This window comes from Ailuropoda melanoleuca, chromosome 2 (genome assembly GCF_002007445.2).
Source record: "Ailuropoda melanoleuca isolate Jingjing chromosome 2, ASM200744v2, whole genome shotgun sequence".
Taxonomy (NCBI): domain Eukaryota; kingdom Metazoa; phylum Chordata; class Mammalia; order Carnivora; family Ursidae; genus Ailuropoda; species Ailuropoda melanoleuca.
In genome coordinates, this window is record NC_048219.1 from 46,720,284 (window position 1) to 46,741,569 (window position 21,286).

At 37.0% G+C, this 21,286-nt stretch overlaps 1 protein-coding gene across 1 annotated transcript in view; it reads left to right on the top strand.

Annotated features, from left to right (window-relative positions):
• Positions 1-21,286, top strand: part of LOC100478721 (serine/threonine-protein kinase TNNI3K) — a 292,736-nt gene that overhangs the window by 101,870 nt on the left and 169,580 nt on the right. Inside the window, exons 8-11 of the mRNA XM_019797164.2 lie at positions 4,751-4,895; positions 4,982-5,086; positions 8,415-8,509; positions 9,092-9,241. Of these exons, the coding sequence (XP_019652723.1) occupies positions 4,751-4,895; positions 4,982-5,086; positions 8,415-8,509; positions 9,092-9,241 (495 nt within the window). The remainder of the gene's footprint in view (positions 1-4,750; positions 4,896-4,981; positions 5,087-8,414; positions 8,510-9,091; positions 9,242-21,286) is intronic.

Consider the following 21,286-nt stretch of genomic DNA (forward strand, 5'->3'; position numbering starts at 1 on the left):
CTTGGGGGGGGGAAGCTTTAGCACATACAGAAAGATTTTAGGATATGGTTAATAGAATAGAATTTCCCACAACTTTTAATTTTCTTAATTATAAGATGAATAGTGGAAAATTGATTAAAAGTAGAGTTTTGAAAAAAGTTCTTTCTTTCTCTTTCTTTTTCTCTTCCTTACAAACTTTATTCTCTGACACAAATTCACTCAGAGTTACATCTTGTCATTAAATTCTCTCAGGCACATCCAACATTCTTCCATTGACCCCCAAGAGACCTAATTAAAAACCCAGCTGTAAGAGCTGCTGGCCTTTGCAGCAGAAACTATGCACATTAACAAAAGGACAAGGTTGTCAAAGCTCTCGAACTGCCAGTGCCTTGGTCCAAAATTGAGATCAATATTCAGTTAATAAACCTAATCAATGTTTTCACCCACATGTAAGGAAAACATGAAGGCTTCCAGAGACAAGTGTGAGAAGAGGCTAGGGCAGTTTCCACTTTCCATGTTGAAAAGAGGGCCATTTTATTTTCTAAATTTTGAGAAACATAGTTGTGTCATTTTCTATGAGCCAGTGTGCAATAAATGAGGTATTTTTTCTACAGCATTATCATAAATAACCCGTGTTGTCAGGATACAAGGAATTCTGTTCCTTAGACCTGGTTTAAGCAGTCTCTTTGATTTTGTTGATTTAGAATAGGCAAAGGTACAGCTGTATGAACCACTGAACACATAATTGTGTTTTTGAAATTGCTTTGCTCTTCCAAAGGGTCAGGAACAGCTCACTTTTTTCCTTTTATTATTATTGATGCCAACCTCAGCTTTTTATTCCTCTGTGGAACTCCAAAGCTCAGTGGTGTCAAAATGAGTATCATTGATCAGCATGTCTCCAGGATCAAAGTTTTCTTCTACAAAAGGCACTGAAATATATACTGCACCTGTATTCCCCCTACATGCCAGCATCATATGATATAATTTTCAACCCTTTCTTTCTGATTCACACAAGCACTACATGCTTTCTACTCAATCATTTAAAATATCAAGAAACAGCATGACTCAGATTTTTATGTATTTTTGTTTCTTTCTAATACACACTTGATAATTTAAGTCCCTTTTGTACTTCAACCAATTGCAAAGAATAAACCAGAAGATCTGTTGTGCTACTGGACACTGTACTAGATTTAGTATTAGCTAGTCCATTTATTCCAAAGTGTAGCTAAGCCTCCAGATGATTTATTTTAGATCTGGCCCTTGCCTGTGGTAAATGGACATAGGAGGAGTGAATTAATGACCTCAAAAGGGGCACAATTCGAAATCTGGTATTTACAGTATGTTTCCATGGTAACAGAATGTCACAAATGAAAATAAATTCAGCCTACAAAATTAGCCAAAATGTAATTCTGAAAGCAACCTCTTCAGTTCAGCATGTTTGGGAAGCTGACCTATTCAGTCACATATGTTTCAAGTCTCTAGCCTTCTTCTTTGTACCACTAAGGGAAATGAAAAAGGAGAAATGTAATGCTTATTGAATGAGATTGAAAAGGTCAAAATATTGCTGAAGAAAGTAGTGATCAAGCCCTCATAACTTATCATTTTAATAAAATTAGGAATGGAAAATTTTAAGTTCAGAATTTATTAATTTTTTGTCATCCGACTATTAAATGCTACAGTTCCTTTCACATGGAACTGGATATGATATAGAGTCACAAAAATTTCTAAGGCTTGGCCAGGAAGAGGAAGAGGAAGAGGAAGTGTTTTATTGCTAAAACTATATCTTGGCAGAGCTATTACACAGATTCGTTATTGAAAATGTTTTTAAGACACACTCGGGAGTTGTTTTAGAGAGCTAATGGGAAGTGCTTACCTTTCTGGGTTACTATGGGAATTTTTACTGCAAGATCAATAAGCAGAGATAAGCAGGGAGTAGTATCCATCCACCCACCCATTCATTCAGACTTTGTTTCAAAAGACATTACTGAACACATATGCTCTTCAAAGTAGAGGACTAGGCACTAAATACTTTCCTAATAATTATTTACATCTGTTTCTTTGCCTGAAATTCTTCTTTATTTAACTCTTGATAAAATGTGAAATAAGAGCAAATGGAATACCATTCATACATTCAGTTTCCCTCAGATAAGATCGAATAATGTATACATTTTTTGTCACTGCAAATTGATCCAAGAAAAAACTAAGTAAAACACAATGGCTGAAGCAGAAATATAGATGTGTATATATAAACTCTACGTCTGATCCAGATCTCTCCTGGCTTGTCCCTTCGGTTGGTATTTATATCTTCTTTGATGAGAAGAACGTCTAGGCCACTGCAGGTAATTCACCAAGTAGATAATCTACTTTGAAGTTTATTGACTCAACTAGAGAAGAATAATACTGGGTGGGACCAGGGATGGCCAAAGGCAAACTATGAATTAATGGAAGATCGTGCTGCATTCTGCTTTACAATGTCCCGTCTGGACCTCAAGAACTCTTACGTGACCTCCAGTTGCCCTGGACTCCCTACTGTTCTAAAGCATTGACTCATGGTATTGACTTTCCCTGGCTTCCAACAGAATGTGAACAAAGGAGAAGTATCATAAAAAGAAAGATAATCAAAATAACCAGGAACATTCTTCTGATGGAAGGATGTCCTTCTGAGCCACTCATTAATAAAAAAGATTCAAAGATTTATTTTTCAATAACGGCCTTGGGAGGAGAAGTTCACTGACTTTGTTAAAGATTTCTTTTTGGCTTAGATCTTGCAGGACAATAAAATAAGGATCATTGTCTACAAATACAGCAGCTGCAAGGCCTGTGTTAATTAAATGTTAAATGATGATTATAACAACAGTAGTAATAAACTACTTGCACATTTTTTTAATTAACTATTACCTTCCCTTTCTTTTCCTTCCTTATCTATGCTTTACTTTTTTTCTTCAACTATTTTGATTCTATGGATAATTTTTATTATAGATACATATAAGAATGATAATAAGTGGTTTGTTGAGGACCATTATTTTCTATTTTGAATAAAATACATTATACAGATTGACACAGTTCAAATACAATAAATAGCAATGGAGCAGATGATTCAATTATTTTAGTTTTAAAAATTGTGCTAAAGCAGATCCAGAATTTAGCAGCTTGGTGTTCAGTTTTTATTACTTCTGGCCTGAAATTATTGATTATTCAACTAGATTGCAGGTTGCTTGAGGGTATAGATTCTATACATTTATAGCATATTGTCCTTAGCACTTAGCAGATTTCTAGGAGGGAAATTAGTGAAAAAGTAGAATAGACACTTTCATTAAATGTCTAATATGTGACAGGCATCCTGCTAGATACCTTCTATACTTTCCGGTCATGATCTCCTTTAATCTTTTCAGCGTCCCTGCAACAGTACTGTCATTATATCTATCATTATTAATAATAAATCGGTATCTCCAACACTTAGGAAAGTGCTTGGCACACAGTGATCATTTTATACTTGTTGAGGAATGAGAATGTATCAATCAAGTGTTCTTATCTGCAAGCATTGGAAACTAACTCTTGCTAATTTAAGCAGAAAAGGAATGTATTAAATGATACCAGAGCACAGAATCTTCCCCAGGACAGGATGGAAAGCCAGGTTTGGAATTCTCACAGTGAGGAACAATGTCCACAATCACAAAAGTAGTCATTTGAAGACACATTGCTACTGCTAGGCACACATGCCAACACTTGTGCTTCCAGCACCAGCTGTGCAGAGCACTGAGTCTGTGACTGGAATCACGACCATTGGAAATTGGGTGGAGCTACTCTATTATTGCTACACTGCCAAGATAGATTAGGTTCTGCTTTTTTATGTCATCAGCTCTGATGTCAGAGTCTGACATAATGTGCGGATTGGGGCAGCCCATAGATAAGTATCCAAACCAGGGTGCTGTTGAGAGTGAAAGGGTCACCATTAAAAACTATGCTAGGGTAAAGCCTAAACCAGGACATATGGCCACTCTCGGCTAATCCTGTGCCCTCACTGCAAAGGAGGCTTAGAGAGCATATTTTCAGCTCCTATGATTACACATGGTCTTCGCCTCTAGTCAGTACTCTCAGTATAGGGAATTTGCCAAATGTCCAAAGGGGTTATGAGGCTGGCTGAGCCAAAGAGAGGACAGATGCCCACTATGGAGGGAACAACTGGATGTTAAATAACTGTCTAAGGAAATATAATTAATGAGATCTGCCTCACTCTAAAGCTTGTCTTTTCATTACGCCATGCTGTGTATACTCTAGTATGATAATTCTCAGTTAAGCGTCCATCAGAACCTCCTAAATAGTGTTGTAAACATATACAGTGCTAGAGCCCACCCTAACGTATTGAACCAAAATCTCTGGGACTGGTGCTGTAGCCAGGATCTGTAATTTTTAACATCTCACAGAGGGAAAAAATCCATTTAGAAGGAGATACTTGTGGAAATAAGGCCATGATGATCTTTCAGATACTTATTAGTTTCCTGAACTATTCCATTGTGCAAGGTAGATTTGATTAGATGCATTCCATAGAATTTATGGAAGCTAGAAGAAAGCCTGTTTAATGTGGTAATGGGCAATAGAACAGAATTATAACTTTTTAAATTGGTTGCACTTAATTTCCTTTATTATTATCATTAATTGGCAATTTCCAGGAGTCTCTCAGGCAATTAGAAAAGTTCCTGACACTACACATGAGAAGGCTGAGACACAGAGGATTCCAGATAACATACTTTTGCTTTCTTATTGATGACAGTGAATGCTCAAGACAATGAAGACCATGTCCCACTCCATTTCTGTTCTCGCTTTGGACACCATGATATAGTGAAGTACCTGCTCCAGAGTGACAGTGAAGTTCAGCCACATGTGGTTAATATCTATGGAGATACCCCTTTGCACCTGTGAGTAGTATATATAGTCCCATGTGTCCTCCAGCTATACCACATGTACCTTCTTACTATTATCAAAACATTTCCTTGAACTCCAGGGCGTGCTACAATGGCAAATTTGACGTTGCCAAGGAAATCATTCAAATATCAGGAATTGAAAGCCTGACTAAAGAAAACATCTTCAGTGAAACAGCTTTTCACAGGTAAAAGAATATTTAAGTTCAATAGCCACTAAAGGTAGCTGATACCCTTTGGCACCTGAAGTTGTGTATGTAAAGCAAGAACGGATAGTGGCAGATGTTGCAATCAGAGGGCGAGAGCAGAGGGTGGGCAGAGGACAAGGAGCCCAAACTAGATGCACAAAAGAAAAGGTAGAGGCAGATGCTGCAGTCACTACAACAGATGGGGCCAGAGCCAGATGCTGCATTCCTGGCAGCAGCCACAAAGACAGGGACTGATGTTGCCAAGGCAACAGGCATATCAACATCTGTAAGCATATTGCTTCTATTCCACTTCACTCTGCAGAAAGCTGCCAGAAGGGGCAGTGCCCATAATCCTCCTCCGACAAGAATCTCATTACCAGAATTCATCAGCATCAAATGTGACACTTTTCGTTACCACTTAAACCTTATGTGCAAATGTATCTACCTATCTAAGACATCCATCTGTCAGCCTGTAAAAGCCTAGTCAGGGTGGCCACTGAGATACCTAAGAAGACATTAACTCCTTTCTAGGAATGAATGAGAGTCCTTTACAGTGTGCTCTAGAAAAGGAGGGAAAAGCTTGCTAAAAATTCAGAGCCATAGCTCCCCACAATATCCAAAAGAAAGGCAGTTGTCTTATTTGAAACCCTCATTTTTAACAATGAGTTACTATTTTTCTATAAAAATAAAAACAGTAGTTTGAATTTAGTAAACCTTGAATATAAGATCATTTACCTACACATTACAGATTTCTTGGCTAGTTTGCAACCTCTAAAAAAATGTATTTGAGACTAATACGTCATTTACATACTGTTTGTGTTGCACTGGTGACTAATAGAAATGAGGAGACTTTTTTTTTTCTTACTGAATTAATGTTAAACTTGTGCTTCCTCATAAGGCATTAATCTGTCCAATATTGCTTGGATGCTCAGATTTTTCTTATCAGAAAAAAGATCAGCCAAAAGGGAGTTGAAGGAAGCTACCGTTTATAGAGTAGTGAATATATGCCAGATGATTTGCATCCATTATCTCATTTAATCCTTATAACCATATTATGAAGTAGGATTTATTATTCCTCTTTTACAGATGAGAAGATTGAGGCTCAGAGAAGCTAAATAACTTGCCAAAGAGTCTTCTGCCTAGGAAATCATGTATTAGATACCTGCCTGCTTCCAAATTTTGTGCTTTTTATATATCTTCAGGTTCTAGTACCAAAATATTTTGCCTGTGTTCTACATGCTCTGTAACAGAACAGATGCAAGAACTCTGTAGGTCATGCTTTCAGTCAAAATGAGTCAGTGGAATTTTTCCCCAAAAGGATAATTGGCAGAACAGATGCATATGTTTACTGGTGTCCTCTTTCCACATTAGGTCATGCTTGTTAAGGCTGACACCTCAGGCTAGTTTTCAAATCATTTTGCTACTCTGTGCACATAAATTGAAACCAACTATAATCAAAGGATGATTGTCACCTCCAGAAGAGCCTATGTGACAAGTTTAGTGAAGTGAGTTAAAAGTATGTATCCAATCGTTTCATTTTGTATAAGCCTGTGGCTACTAGGAATAACATATTTATATTTTTATTCTATTTGTTTTAAGCACATATTTATAAAAGAAACTCTCCTTTTACATGAGGAATTCACTCTGGTTCTGAAATTTTTCTATGTAAAAGTCACAGTGCCTTGCACTCCACAGAAAGCACTCACTATATTTCTGTTATTGTTTTCATATGTATATACACATGTACACATATATACACACATATGTACACACATGCATATATATATATTCAGAATTCATCAATTCCTGTAAATGGTTGCTTTGAAAAGAATCAGTGAGGCAGTTCAGAAAATGGAACACTCAGAGTATAGTGTTATGGACCCTGCTTACAATGCAAATAATTAATGGTGATATGATCTATTGCACTGAGTAGTGGCTTTCTATTCACTCAATTATTCAAGAACGACTTATTAAGGACTTGCCTTGTGTTGGTAGTGGTAGGAACATTAAGATGACACCATCCCTTCCCTCCTTAAAGGAACTCTGTTGTAAGATATCAAGGTAAGCAGAGGTGTATCCGTTATCATAACACAATATGATAAGTGCCATAAGACTGAAATGACAAAGAAAGAGTAGAGATAGCAGTGAACTCACCCTTTGGTTCATAAGACTTCATAGATGGAAAAACAGTTCAGCTAGCTGAGTAATGTATTTCTTTAAGGAAAATAAAAGCATTTCATTAAAGAAAAAGGATTGATTAAGGTCATCCCAGGAAGTGGAAATATTAAGACCCAGTGAACTACCTCTTCTAGAACCAAGTTTGGAAGGAAAAACACACTGTTTTTCTGTTGTTCTACAAAATTCCATATTTCACTTCTGAAATACATGACACCAGTCATGCTTGAGTTTTTCCCACACCAAACAATTCTCCAGTTTTCTGCAGACACCAAGTATGTGTCCTACAATTCAATTCAATTCTGATACCATCTATCTGGGGTTAGTGTTAGATCCCACAGGCTAAGGGCTCAGTCCCACAAGACCGCCCCCTACCACTTCAGATGCCAATCATAAATCCAGGTTTGTCACCTAAGTCTCTCAGGACCCTTCTGGGTTTCCCCATTCAGTTGTCCTGCAGAATGCCTAGGTCTTGTAGCTAAAAATGCGTGAAAGTCTTACAATATTTTTCCTCCTTTTATGAAAAAAAATATTATGGGAAATACTTAATAAGATACTAGAAATTTTATACAACTTGAAATCTTGAAAGCCCATATTTAGGAATCTCAGGATTATATTGCTATATGTGCTTGTTTTTTTAAATCACTTCCTTTTCCTCTCTCATTTCCTCCTTCTCTCTTGTCTCTTTAGCACTCTTGTATACACACTAGCATCTGGAATAGCCTGGGTAAATCAGAGTTGTATTCATTTTTTAGGGTTGCCATAACAAAATACAACAGACTGGATGGCTTGAACAACAGAAATTTATTTCCTCACAGTTCTGGAGACTGGAAGTCCAAAATCTTGTCAGATTTGGTTTCTTCTGAGGTCTCTCTCCTGGGCTTATAAATAGCCACGTTTTCCTTCTGTCTTCACATGATAGTCCCTCTGTCTGTGTCCTCTGTGTACTAATCTTCCCTTCTTGTAAGGACAGCAGTCATATTGAAATAGGGTCCACCCTAATGATTCAATTTTAATTTAAATACCTCTTTAAATTGTACCCCTTTAAGTACAGTCACATCGTGAAGTTATAAGAGGGCTTCAACATCTTAATTTGTGGGGCACACAATTCAACTTATAACAGAAGTCTTTTCCTTTTGTTGTATTTTTGCAGTGCTTGTACCTATGGTAAGAGCATTGACCTGGTTAAATTCCTTCTTGATCAAAATGTCATAAGCATTAACCACCAAGGAAGGGATGGGCACACAGGTAAGACTTTGGTGAAACATCACCAGTTTTTGATGCATATCAATGCTCAAGAACAGTGGTGCGCTCGGAGGGAAGTGGAAAGAGGGAGTAGTCTACCCTAATGAGAAGGGATGTTTTATCAGTGACATCATTTAGAATTGATGGTGCATGGTAACAATAAAAAGCAGATTGACTTTTGGTCAGTTTCATTATTTTGGTAAATTATCTACAGCTGATGTATCTATTATGGCCCGTACCAGAAACAGTCTGACCACACTGCCTTGCCTTTGGTTTGCTGCTCAAGAAAAACACTTGTTGGAGGTCTTTGTTCCTGTACAAAGATGCCAGCGTTTGTTCTTGGTAATTTCAGTGCATGTAGAAATACTGAAAATTTAGCTAAACATAAGGCAATCTTTCTAGAAGATCAACTGGAATAGGATACTTTTATGTTGTGTATGTTCAATAACAGAATTAATTCTTTATCAAAGAAATCTCTTTGCTTTGTATCTCTGGCAACAATACCGTGATATGGTAATAACTGTCTTTTGAAAATTGGGGTTCAGTTTTCCTCTTTTCTCCTTTCATACTTTCATTCTATTATAGGATTGCACTCTGCTTGCTACCATGGTCACATTCGCCTGGTTCAGTTCTTACTGGATAATGGAGCTGATATGAATCTGGTAGCTTGTGATCCCAGCAGGTCTAGTGGTGAAAAAGATGAGCAGACATGTTTGATGTGGGCTTATGAAAAAGGTATATTTTTCATCATTGCCTCTCTATAGTGATACATTGAACTGTGTGCATAGATTATGTCAATGCATCAATAATTTTTTGACTTGTATGACTTGTACACTCCCATTTCCTCTGTAGATTATATTTGAGTCTTTGGGAACTTGATCAAAGAGTTCAGTAGACCATCACTAGGGAAGGCAACTCCAGGGCTGCAGATGAGCTGAAGGCATTCTTCGTATTGGCACTTTGAAAAGAGAATGAACTGAAACAGTCCTAGGTATTAGAGAAACAAAATTGTGATAGGTAGTAATGGTTACTTTCTTAGAGTAGACATAGAGGTAGACTTTATCTCTTATATAGGGGAATTTATACATGGATTGAAAGTATTTTAATGAAATAAATACAAAGGAAGGGGATATTTGTTACATCTAGCCTTGCTAACATGCCTGAACTAGAAAAAGTAAGGGAACCAATGATTAGTGCATATGTGTAAACTTACTTGAGCTCAAAGTGATGAAACTTTAGGCTTTGATATGAGAACACCTGCATTCATTTTATTTATTTTTTATACATAATAAATAGTTTTATTGTTTCTCAAAGTATATATTTTTTGAATAATTTTTTAGTACATTATGTTAGTCACCATACAGTATATCTTTAGCTTTTGATGTAGTGTTCCATGATTCATTAGTTGCGTATAACACCCAGTGCACCATGCAATATGTGCCCTCCTTAATACCCATCACCGGCCTATCCCAATCCCCCACCCCCTGCCCCCTCTGAAGCCCTCAGTTTGTTTCTCAGAATCCATAGTCTCTCATGGTTCATTCTCCCTTCTGTTTACCCCCCCTTCATTCTTCCCTTCCTTCTCCTACCAATCTTCTTGCTATTTCTTATGTTCCATAAATGAGTGAAACCATATGATAATTGTCTTTCTCTGCTTGACTTATTTCACTTAGCATAATCTCCTCCAGTCCCATCCATGTTGCTGCAAATGTTGGGTAATCGTTCTCTCTGATGGCTGAATAATATTCCATTATATATATGGACCACATCTTCTTAATCCATTCATCTGTTGAAGGGCATCTCAGCTCCTTCCAGAACACCTGCATTTAAATCAAGCTGTATTCTTTGATCTGGGGCAAGTCATCTATCCTTGCTGAATTTCATTTTTTTCTGAAAAAATGAGAATAATAACAACTCCTACTTACAAGATTGTAAAGATTAAATGAGATAATATATGCACATTGATTACAATACTGGCTGGCACATAGTAAGTACTAATAATTGGTGGTTCAATACTGATAACAATGGTAATAGTAGTAGTTCAGAAATAGAGATGATCAATAATTAGCTCTACATTTTAAGGGAGGAAACTACAAATAATCAAGGTGAAATACCACCTTCATCATTGTTTTACGATATAACATACCTCATTAGCAAGCTCAACATATACACATAAGCTCCTATGGAGTTTAAATTTTCAGAAGAAATGGAATAGTATACATTGTCATTGAAATCAGAGGGTTACAAGTAAATAGCGTGAAGTACATCAAACTTTGCTGCCTGTCTTTTGCTGTCTTTTTAGGATGTTTAAAGTACATAAAGAAATGTTCTGTTTAAATGCTAGAATCTTAGATGTCCATACTAAGAAAGTGTGGAAGATTTCTTAGGCAATCAATTTGATCTAAAAGGTTTTCTGCCTGAAGTGGGACATGAAATTCTATCAATTAAAAGGGAGATGGAATTTGATAGCTAGAAATGGTGAGTTGTAAGCACTTAGAAAGAAAAATATAGATCTGAAACTGCTTGTGAAAAATGATTATAGGACTTACTTTAATAGAGACACGTGAACAGACATGGTAAAGTAAGGAATGAGTTAGATGTAGCCCTGTTACGTTTAATGCTTTTTATTTGAGCATTGTGTAAATACACATGTACGTGTGCACACATTTGCTCATTATAGCTCGATGAATTTTCACAAACTGAACTCAAATCCAACATCCAGTATCCAGATGGAGAAACCGAATATGGCCAGCACCCGAAAGCCCCACTTACATTCTCTTCCAGTCATTCTCCAGAGAGGCTACCACTTCCTTCTTGGAGTACAGATTAGCTTTACCTCTCTCTGTACTTTATACAAGTGGAATGTTACGGTATACACATTTTTGAGTCTGGCTTCTTTTTTTTTTTTTTTAAGATTTTATTTATTTATTTGACAGAGAGAGAGACAGCCAGTGAGAGAGGGAACACAAGCAGGGGGAGTGGGAGAGGAAGAAGCAGGCTCCGTGGAGGAGCCTGATGTGGGGCTCGATCCCATAACGCCGGGATCACGCCCTGAGCCGAAGGCAGACGCTTAACCGCTGTGCCACCCAGGCGCCCCAAGTCTGGCTTCTTTTGACCAATAATTTGGGATATTCACTCATATTATTTCAGGTAGTTGTATATTGTTCACTCTTGTTGTATGGTATAATGTTTTGTTATTATATCACTATTCATTCTACTCTTTAGGGGCATTTGAATAATTTTCAATTAGGGACTGTTAAGAATACTTTTGCTATTAACATTCACACACATGACTTTTGATGAATATCTGGATGCATGTCTGTTAGGTATAAGGACCTTCCACTTTGTATAAAATAAATTCCAGGTAGTTCTGTATTTTGAGTATCAGTTAAAGAATCTTACATAGCCTCGGGAGGGCTTACTAAGTTCTACTTACTCATCACATTGCATTTATTCAAGTGATTCTCAGACAGTGTCTCTCAAGAACCTTGAGTTTCAGAGAAAGACTGTTTACAAAGCATTAGTCTTCCGGAAGACAGCTCAGATATAGCTGCTGTAGCTAGCTCTTCACAGGGGTTGGCTTTGTTTGTTTTTAGTTGACTGAGAGTGATAGTTGAAAACTGGCTTCAGTTTTATTTTTTGTGGAATACCACACTTTAAGAAACAATGAATCATTGTGCAAGTTCCCAAGATTTCCTACCAAATGACAACAACAAAAATCTTTTAGCTTAGAGGCTTTACCCACTGGTCTCTGCAACATCTGCCATACTTGTCACCCTTATTTGTTCAACTAATGTGCTAGGCATCCGTGTTGTATTTCCTTATTACTATGAATTTTAACAAATTGAATGTTAGTACTCAAGAGACGGATGCTTTGCATATGTTCTACAGCAGAAAAAGTCAACACCAACAAAATGAAATCATTGCTATTTTCTCTTGCTAGAAAAATTTTGCATTGTTTTCATGTGTTCAGGGTAGATTGAAATGGCCTTGTTAAAATATCTTCAACAGTGCACTATCCCTGTTTTCTTTGAATAAAGAGATGCTTTTCTTTCTCCCTCAGAGAGGGAGTCCCCAAATTAACTGATGTGGCGTACTAAGGATTTTCCTGAGCCGCTTGGAGAATGGAGTTGAGGAAACACTAAAACTTCATTTGAAGTTCCTTCTTTATAGGATAGAGATGTTGTAGAATTGGTCCCATCATGGTTTACCCTGTACCTTGTTATCTCCTTGGAGAGATAAACCAGAGGGGGCTTCATAGCCAGGGTCTGTCTGTTTGAAAAGGTGTACTTTTGGATGTGCCAAATTTAAATAGCTCATCCTAGTCTACCAGCTTGCATGCTTTTCTTTCTTTCTTTTCTTTCTTTCTTTCTTTCTTTCTTTCTTTCTTTCTTTCTTTCTTCCTTTTTTGTCTACCCTCTTAATAGAAAACTGGGAGTTTTTCTCAATAGCACCCATCTCTGTTCTTCTAAGACAAATTTTTCATCTGACACAAAGTTTTTAGCTTACCCTCTGCTATTTTGATCTAACACATTCAGTTCAAGGGTGCTTTAGAGTTTTGTAAGAGTTATCAACTTCCTTTTGGAAACTCAGAAAAGGGTTTACTCACCATGGCTCCCTGCAGGATCAGATATGAAGAAGAGTTTCCATTTACGTAGTCCTTTTAACCTAAAGATATCAAAATCAACCTTGGAAAAAATTTTCCTGGTGACCTTGATTTTACACAGAAACCTACTGTTTAAGTTTCAATATTTCCCTGCTAGACTACTCAGAACTCTAATTTTACAATAGTTAGAGTGTTTTCCCTCCCCTGGTCGGCCACCCCCCCATCCCGCCTTGTTTTCTACTATTCCATCTGAGAGTAGCGATAGCTGTCTCACTCACTTGGATTTGTTCTGCCCTTTCCCTGGGGTACAAAGGACTTGTATGAATCAATTTAAATTGGCCAGAAGAAATAACAAGCAGCCTGCTTATGTTCAAATCCTCTGCCCTAATCACCAGTATGGAAAACCCATTGAAAAGACCTACACATAATCTTATATCCATTGCATTAAAGATGAAACTGCCGAATTGAAAAGATCTCAGCCAATTAGAATTGAACACATGGCTCAATAGTGTGTCTGGCAGTTAGATTTGAAAAGGCTGCCTTTGACAAAGAAAAGCACTTCTTTATGTCAAGCTGTTTAGGGTCAGAAAATAACCTGAACCAGAAACAGAACTAAAAACTTCTTATTTGCTTCAGTACTGACACCAGTTAAAGTAATTTACAGAGGCTCCTATCCCAATATCTAATTACACAGAATACAATATTTGTATACCTCAGAACAACTGTAATTCACAGTGACAGGGAGGTGCAGTTGGAGAATTAGTGAGTAAGTGAGCAAAAACAATAAAAATCAGGGCTCCTGTACCATGATATATACTTTGTTCATCCCTTTTGACAAGTGTAGTATGGTGTGAATTATTTATAGTAAATGTACTATAGTGAATTCTCTAAAAGTAATAAAGTCTTACAGTTGTGAGTTTCTACAGTTTTCAGCCAGTAAAAAATAACTAAAAGATAAGAGTGGGGGAGGAGTTGAAGGAAAGAGAGGTAGATTTGTTAAATTTTTTGATAAATCTTCATCGATGGATTATAAATTCCTAAACTTCTTCTATATTGAATTCTTACCCATTGGGAGGTTAGTTACTTAGTTTAGGGACCCTTAGTTTAGTGTGCTAGAGTGAATTAGGACTGGGGTAGAAGGAATAAATGAAAGATTTAGATGGGATTTCAAAATCTATGTGCAATTTTGTGTGTACTGGTTACATTCTATTTTTTAGTTACTCTTTCTTTTAAAAAGTAAACAAACAGAATAGTACCAACTCTCATTTGAATGGTCAGAACTTTCATTTTTGTAGGGGGGGGTAACATATTTACACACAGTAAAATATTTTTGAAACATAATAACTATGTAAAAAGCCACACACACTGAATTCTACTCCTAAAACCAATATTGCACTGTATGTTAACTAACTAAAATTAAATAAAAATTTGAAACTAAAAAAAAAAGCCACATAAATTAAAATGGATAGTAGAAGAGAACTTATATTAATTACATGTCTGTTACATATGCATATGTATGTGTATATAATTAAATTATCAAGCTAACCCTTTAAATTGGTATTAACTTTCTATTACAGATTAAAAGTTTGAGACTTCAATCTGCCAAGTCACACTTGCTCAAACTGCACCTCTCTTAAGTGGAGAGCTGGTACCAAACAGAGTTCTGTCTTATTGCAGAGTCCAAGCTCTTACCACCTCACTTGAGAATCAGATCTCAGTCCAAATTCCATCCTTATTATATAATGGCTTTGGGCAAGTCATTTAACCTCTCTAAGCCTTAATCTTCAGATTTGAAATGAGTAAATTAATAACCACTTTACAGAATTCTGCTAAAGGTTTGGGATAAGATCTAAATGTCTGTAACATAACAGATTCTCAGTAAAAATAATGTTATCCATTATTATTAACTGCATAGCAAAGGTTCAGTCAAGCTTCACATAAGTTCCAAATGTCAGTCTTTCCTAATTTACATGTTTTAGTGTAGAGAAAGAAATATGACATATTGACATATTAGAATGATGGGCATCCTCTATAAAGTCTCTAATGAAGAGTTTATATCCCTGCCAAACACTACCAGCAAACCCGGAATGTATAAAACCATGTGTTGTTCTGGGACGCCTGGATGGCTTAGTTGGTTAAGTGTCCGACTCTTGGTTTTGGCTCAGGTCCTGATTTCATGGGTCGTGAGATCGAGCCCTATGTTAGGCTTCACGCTCAGTGGGAACTACTTGAATATTCTCTCCCTTTGCCCCTTCCCTTATCACTCTCTCTTTTTCTCTCTCAAATAAATCCTTAAAACAAAACAAACAAAAACGTGTTGTTTTGTTGTATCTATATTTCTTATTTATGAATCAAGTAATACCATTTATTTTAAAACCTCAGGACTGAAGCAAGATTAAGGAGGTTTTTAAAATCACTGATCAAAATATTAAAAAAGTAATTTAAAAGCATTATTCTAATTTGTATAGTTGCATGCAAATATGTAAAACAATATTGTAAAACTTAGCACAAATTTGCAAGTCTCTTTACTGTAGCAGGGTTTTCTCCCTCAGTCATGGAAAAGTGTCAGAATTTGTGGCCATGTTTTCAAACTACCACACCATCTGCCATGCTGGATCTTTTTACTTGGATATCTGGGGAGTATGTCCCAGCAAGTCCAAAATTGAACTTAATATCTTTTTTGTCCTCATCGGTCAGTTTCTCCTTCCATATCTCTTATTCATTCTGTCATTTAATGTTATTGTCATCCACTTAGTCACTGAAGACAAGATCTGGGTTGATGCTTGGTGACTTTTTCTCCCACAATCTCTCTTTCCCCATATCCATCCAATCAAAAGGTCTCATCATTTTACTCCACAGGTACATTTTAATCCATCCTTTCTTTTTTATTTTTACTGTCACTGTTCTTCACTTATCTTTCTCCTGATCCATTTTAATAGTTTCAAAGCTACTCTTTCTTTCTTTCTTTTTTTGGTCTTCAGCTTCTTTGGTTCCATTTTCTACTTGTAGTTTTGAAGAAGTATTCAAGGTGTAAATAGGGCCATAGCATTCCCCAGCTTAAAATCTTTCACTGACACACTATTATCTATTGAAAAAGTTCCAATGTATTATCATGGCATGCCCTGTGCCCATGCCCTGTGCCCTTCCTACCTCTCAAAGCTCATATCCAGTCACTCTGGTCATGTGCGTGACCCTAAATGCTGCAATCATCATTACATCCACTACATCACTAACATTCACTGGGGGTTCACTCTGTGCCAGACATATTCTAAATACTTCATATGTATTAACTTATCATATGTGCACAATTACCCTGTGAGACAGTATCTAGTCACATGATAGTAATACAAAGATACTCATTCTTCCGCATGTATATCATGTTATTCCATGTTTCCAAGCCTTTTCTCATACAGTCCCATCTGTCTCTACACCCCCGCATTCTCTCTAACCCACGCCACTCTCAATTTCTGATTTCTACGTAGCTTTCAAAACTCAGTGTACAGATCCTCTCTTCCTGAAAGTCTTCCCTGATGTTTCAGGCTAGCATACATGTCCTTTCTTTATGTTTTATTATACAATATGTGCATCTCTATCTCTGTGTTTACCACTGCATATGGAAACACTCTGCCCTTTACAAGATTATAAACTTTTTGAGAGCAAACATTTGAGCTATTAATTTTTTGTCTTCCAAAAAGCTAATTCAATGACTAATTCCTAATAAGTACTCAATACATGTTTGTTGAAGTGAATTAGAGAATGAGCAGATATCTCAGTCATAACATCCAATTCCATGTCTCACTAAATGGCATCTAGTTCATCATAATATAGTAGATGTTCTCAAGAATACCACTTACCACTGTTCTGTTGTCTCTGTAGATATTTCTTTAAATATTGTGGGTTTCTTATTAACTGCACAGTTCTAATACTTAAATTTTAATAGGCTGATGATTTTAAAGTATGTTCTAAATAAAACTCCTCTTTTTATGCATTGGAACTATGAAATATTTCCCTCTGGCTCTAATGCTGCCTTTTTGCTTAATCAACTCGTATTCATCTTTCAAGTTCAGCTTAAAAGACAGTTCCCTTAAGGAGGGCACATATTGCATGGAGCACTGGGTGTTATATGCAAATAATGAATCATGGAACACTACATCAAAAACTAAGGATGTATGGTATGGTGACTAACATAACATAATAAAAAATTATTATTAAAAAAATAAAAATAAAAAAGACAGTTCCTTAAGGAACTATTTCCTGACCCCTCTAGCCTACTGTAAAATAGCACTGTTATGCACATTCACAGCATCCTCTACCTTTTCCTTCCTAGAACTTGGCTAAATAAAATTTGAGCGTTTGTATCATTATTTTTTCTTTTTTCTAGAAAGCATTCATTACAAGATTAAGGGCATTTATATTTCAATATTACATCTCTCATATCTGATTCCACTCATTCATTCAAAAAAAGTTATTACAAACCTAATATGTCATAGACACTGTGCTAGGAACTGAGGTAAAGCAGTGAGTTAGACAGACAATATTTCCCTGTTCTTAGGAAATTTGTAATTCTAGCAGAAGAGACAGGTCATGAGCAAGAAAACAAACAAACTATCTGAAAATAAGTCCTATGAAGAAAATAAAAAGGAAACACAACACTGAGTAAAAAGTTTAAGGACACTATTTAAAATCAAGAAGTCATGGAGGGCTTCCCTGGGAGGATGTTACTTGAGTTGATCTCTAATGTGTGCTCAATACATATTTGTAGAAGGGAAAAGAAAAGCCAGATGGGAAGAAGAGAAAAGAAGGAAAGAAGAATGCTAAATAACTTGGTTTGTGTAGATTTCTTTTGGCAAAAGCATTCATGATTGTGGATTCTTATCTCAAGGTTAAGAAGGACTGGTGGTATTCTTGTTTGGGCCTGGTGATTTGGTGATTAACAGACAAAAATATGGGGGAAAAGGGATGTGTGTACCCTCTCTCGTGAAAGTATCTTTCAGATTTAAGTGATAAGAAGATATAGCAAGTCTTGAATTTTTCTTGCCTTTTATTTAAATGATAGTGTATGGGCCAGGATTGGCAGGAGGAAGAACAAACATTAGAAGGCATCCTTGATGCCACTTTTCAGTGCTTTTGGAAAATGAGTTTTAACATGATGGGAAGAGGAAGTAACAAAATATTGAGCAAAGTCTCATCTATATCATTGCTGTGAAAGTTTCCTCCTTTAGGCATGTACAAAGAAAGGCTGAGACTGCTCCTTTGATCACCTGGGAATTTTGAAGGCAATAGGAATTCCTTAGCTTATGTAATCAAGACCTAATCCCCATGTTCTCTATCTTAGACCCAGAGGGCCTCAGAGTCACAATGTCAGGGAGAAGATCTTAGTACTAGTGTCATTAACTATTAATCTTCAGACCTAGTACTTAAAATAATTTTCATAGCAAGTTTTCTTCTATGTTATTAAAATAATTTTTCATACCAGTAAACAGCATTCATCATTCCTAAGACAAATTGATGGGGTTGGAGAGATACCCTTATAGGGATATATAAAATGTGTCCTTTTCCTTCTTGAATAATTATGAACCCTCTGTTGTATACATGACCATGATATACATACTAAACTGTCTTTGTAACAATCCTTCCGATGGAACTGTAGCCCTAAACAACAACCTAGGTTATACAATAAAGATTTGCAGAAAGTTGAAAACAAAGAGGTTTGGGGTTGGGAGGAATCACTCCAAGTATAAGGAAAGGAACAGAAAAAGAAGATGAATTAAAGGAAAAGCATGGAATTTGAGTAATACAGACAGACTTGAAGAGTAGGATGCAGGAAATGAAAGGCACTCTAAGCTGGCAAAAACCTTCACGGGCTCCGATGCACTCTGAAAGTGCAAAGCATTATTATAACTGCATTAGGTTAATAACATAGCAACCTCCTGTTTTGGGTAAAATACTTGGATGTAGATAGTAAATTCTTAGATATGGGAAAACATTTTATTTAATTAGTGATAGTTTGATTATCTCTGGATGTGTTCCATTAGTGTGTCTTAGTTATCTGGGTATATCCATTATCAGGAGTTTGCCTTAGCAAGTCCATTTAGTGAGTTCCACCAAGGCATTTTTCTGCTTAACTCCTTGTGACCAAGTATCAGGGAGCTGGGCCCTAGTGGTTTTCAGGTTTCTTTGCATACACTTCGGTAGTTTGTCAGAGCAGTGATAGCAGTGAAGAATTTCCCATACGTGTGTGCCTCAGCCCACAGTTAGCAGGAGGTGGGAAATCAGGCGGAGATGCCTTCCAGAGCCGAGGGGCCTCTTGGCATTTCCCTGGCAGCCTCATGCTTATCATCAGCCAGAACCCAGGCACTCATTAGGCTCTTGATGAAAAGCATCCCAAAGAAAATGCCAGCAAATTTTGCCACTGTGCTGGCAGGAAATTAAAACTGCTCAGAGCAAGTGGAGCCAAGAGAGCTGTTGAAATGAAAGGTAACATCAAGGGTGTGATCACTGACTTACACAGACGGTCAGGATTCAAGATGAGGCTTTCTGCTTCACTAGGGAAAGCAGGAGGCCTTCGCCGCTGTCAGCCACAGTTAGTCCAACAGAGAGGCTGAGACAGGCAAGGAGGTGGACTTTGTGATTTAAGTAAGCTTCGTTATGCTTGGGTAAATCTTTGGGGTTTAAGTTGTTTTATTTTTCCCAAAGGAGAAACAGAAATAAGAAAATTTGTTTTGTTTTGTTTTTCCTGGTCCCAAACACTTAAAGACCAAATTAAGTAAAAGTACAACTAAAAGCACCACAGGTCCTATTAAACTGGGGGCAGACAATGTAGAAAGGACCAGACAAACCTCAGAACCTATGAATCTAGCAGCAGGACAGATGAGGGGGTATTTTAATTTCAGAGAACATTTTGTTGGTGGTGCTACTTTTATCCTGAGACTAAAATGGCCATCCACAATGGGGAAGAAAGGGAGGTGCTCAGTGGGAGGCAGCACTGACATGCAAACAGAGCACACTGAAATTTTCATCACCCTGGGGGTGGTAGACAGAGTAATGGCCCCCCAAAGATGTCCAGGTCCAAATCCCAGCAACTTATGAGAATGCCGCCTTATATGGGAAAGGGGAATTAAGGCTGCTAATTATATGACTTTTTGAGAAAGACTGTCATGGATTATCCCAGTGGGCCCTAGGTAACAGCAGAGGTCCTTAAATGTGGAAGAGGGAGGCAGAAGCAGAGGTCAGAGTGATATGAAGTGAGAAGGATTCAGCCAGCCATTGATAGTTTTGAAAATATAAAGGGGGCCACAGCCAAGGAATGTCAGTGGCCTTTCAAGGCTGGAAAAAGCAAGGAAATTGATGTTCCTCTGGAGCCTCTAGAAAGGAGTAAAGTCCTGCCAACATGTTGATTTTAGCCCTTTGAGAACTATGTTGGACTTCTGACTTCTAGAACTATAAGATAATAAAGTTGTATTGTTTAAGCCACTAAGTTTGCAGTAATTAACCACAGCAGCAATAGAAATTGAATATATTGGCATTTAGAAAATGTATGTGAAGTTTCATAAAGGAATTTCCAAGTTCATTCACAATTCTGAGGGCAAAATAGTAAGGCAAGAAAGCAGTGAAAAGATCTGAAAGTCATATTTACATGTTAGAATTGTAAGCACATGCATTATCGCACTTAATCTTTACAACAGCCTTAGAAGGACATATCATAGCTCTAATCTGTAAATATGGATCTTTTTTAAAAGCAAAACAAATCATGTCCTTCAACTAAGTAAAGTTGTCCTCCATCTCATCTACATTAAAATCCAAATTTCTTGTTTTAAACTCCAAAGCTCCACATCCATAGTATCAAAGTGTGGACTTCTAATCAGCATCACCTGGGGCTTTGTTAAAAAAGCAACTTTCAGGTCCCACTATAGACCTTTCAGTCAGAATCCCTGGTGGTAGTACTCAGCAATCTGTGGTTTAACATGCACTCCGTCAACAAAACTAGGAGCTGGTTCTCTGAAAGAATTAACAAAATTGATAGACTCCTAGCCAGACTTTTGGGGCTGGGGGGAAGACCCAAATAAGTAATATCATTAATGAAAGAGGAGAGATCACAACCAACACCAAAGAAACACAGACAATTATAAGAGAATGTTATGAGTGATTATATGCCAAAAATTAGAAAATCTGGA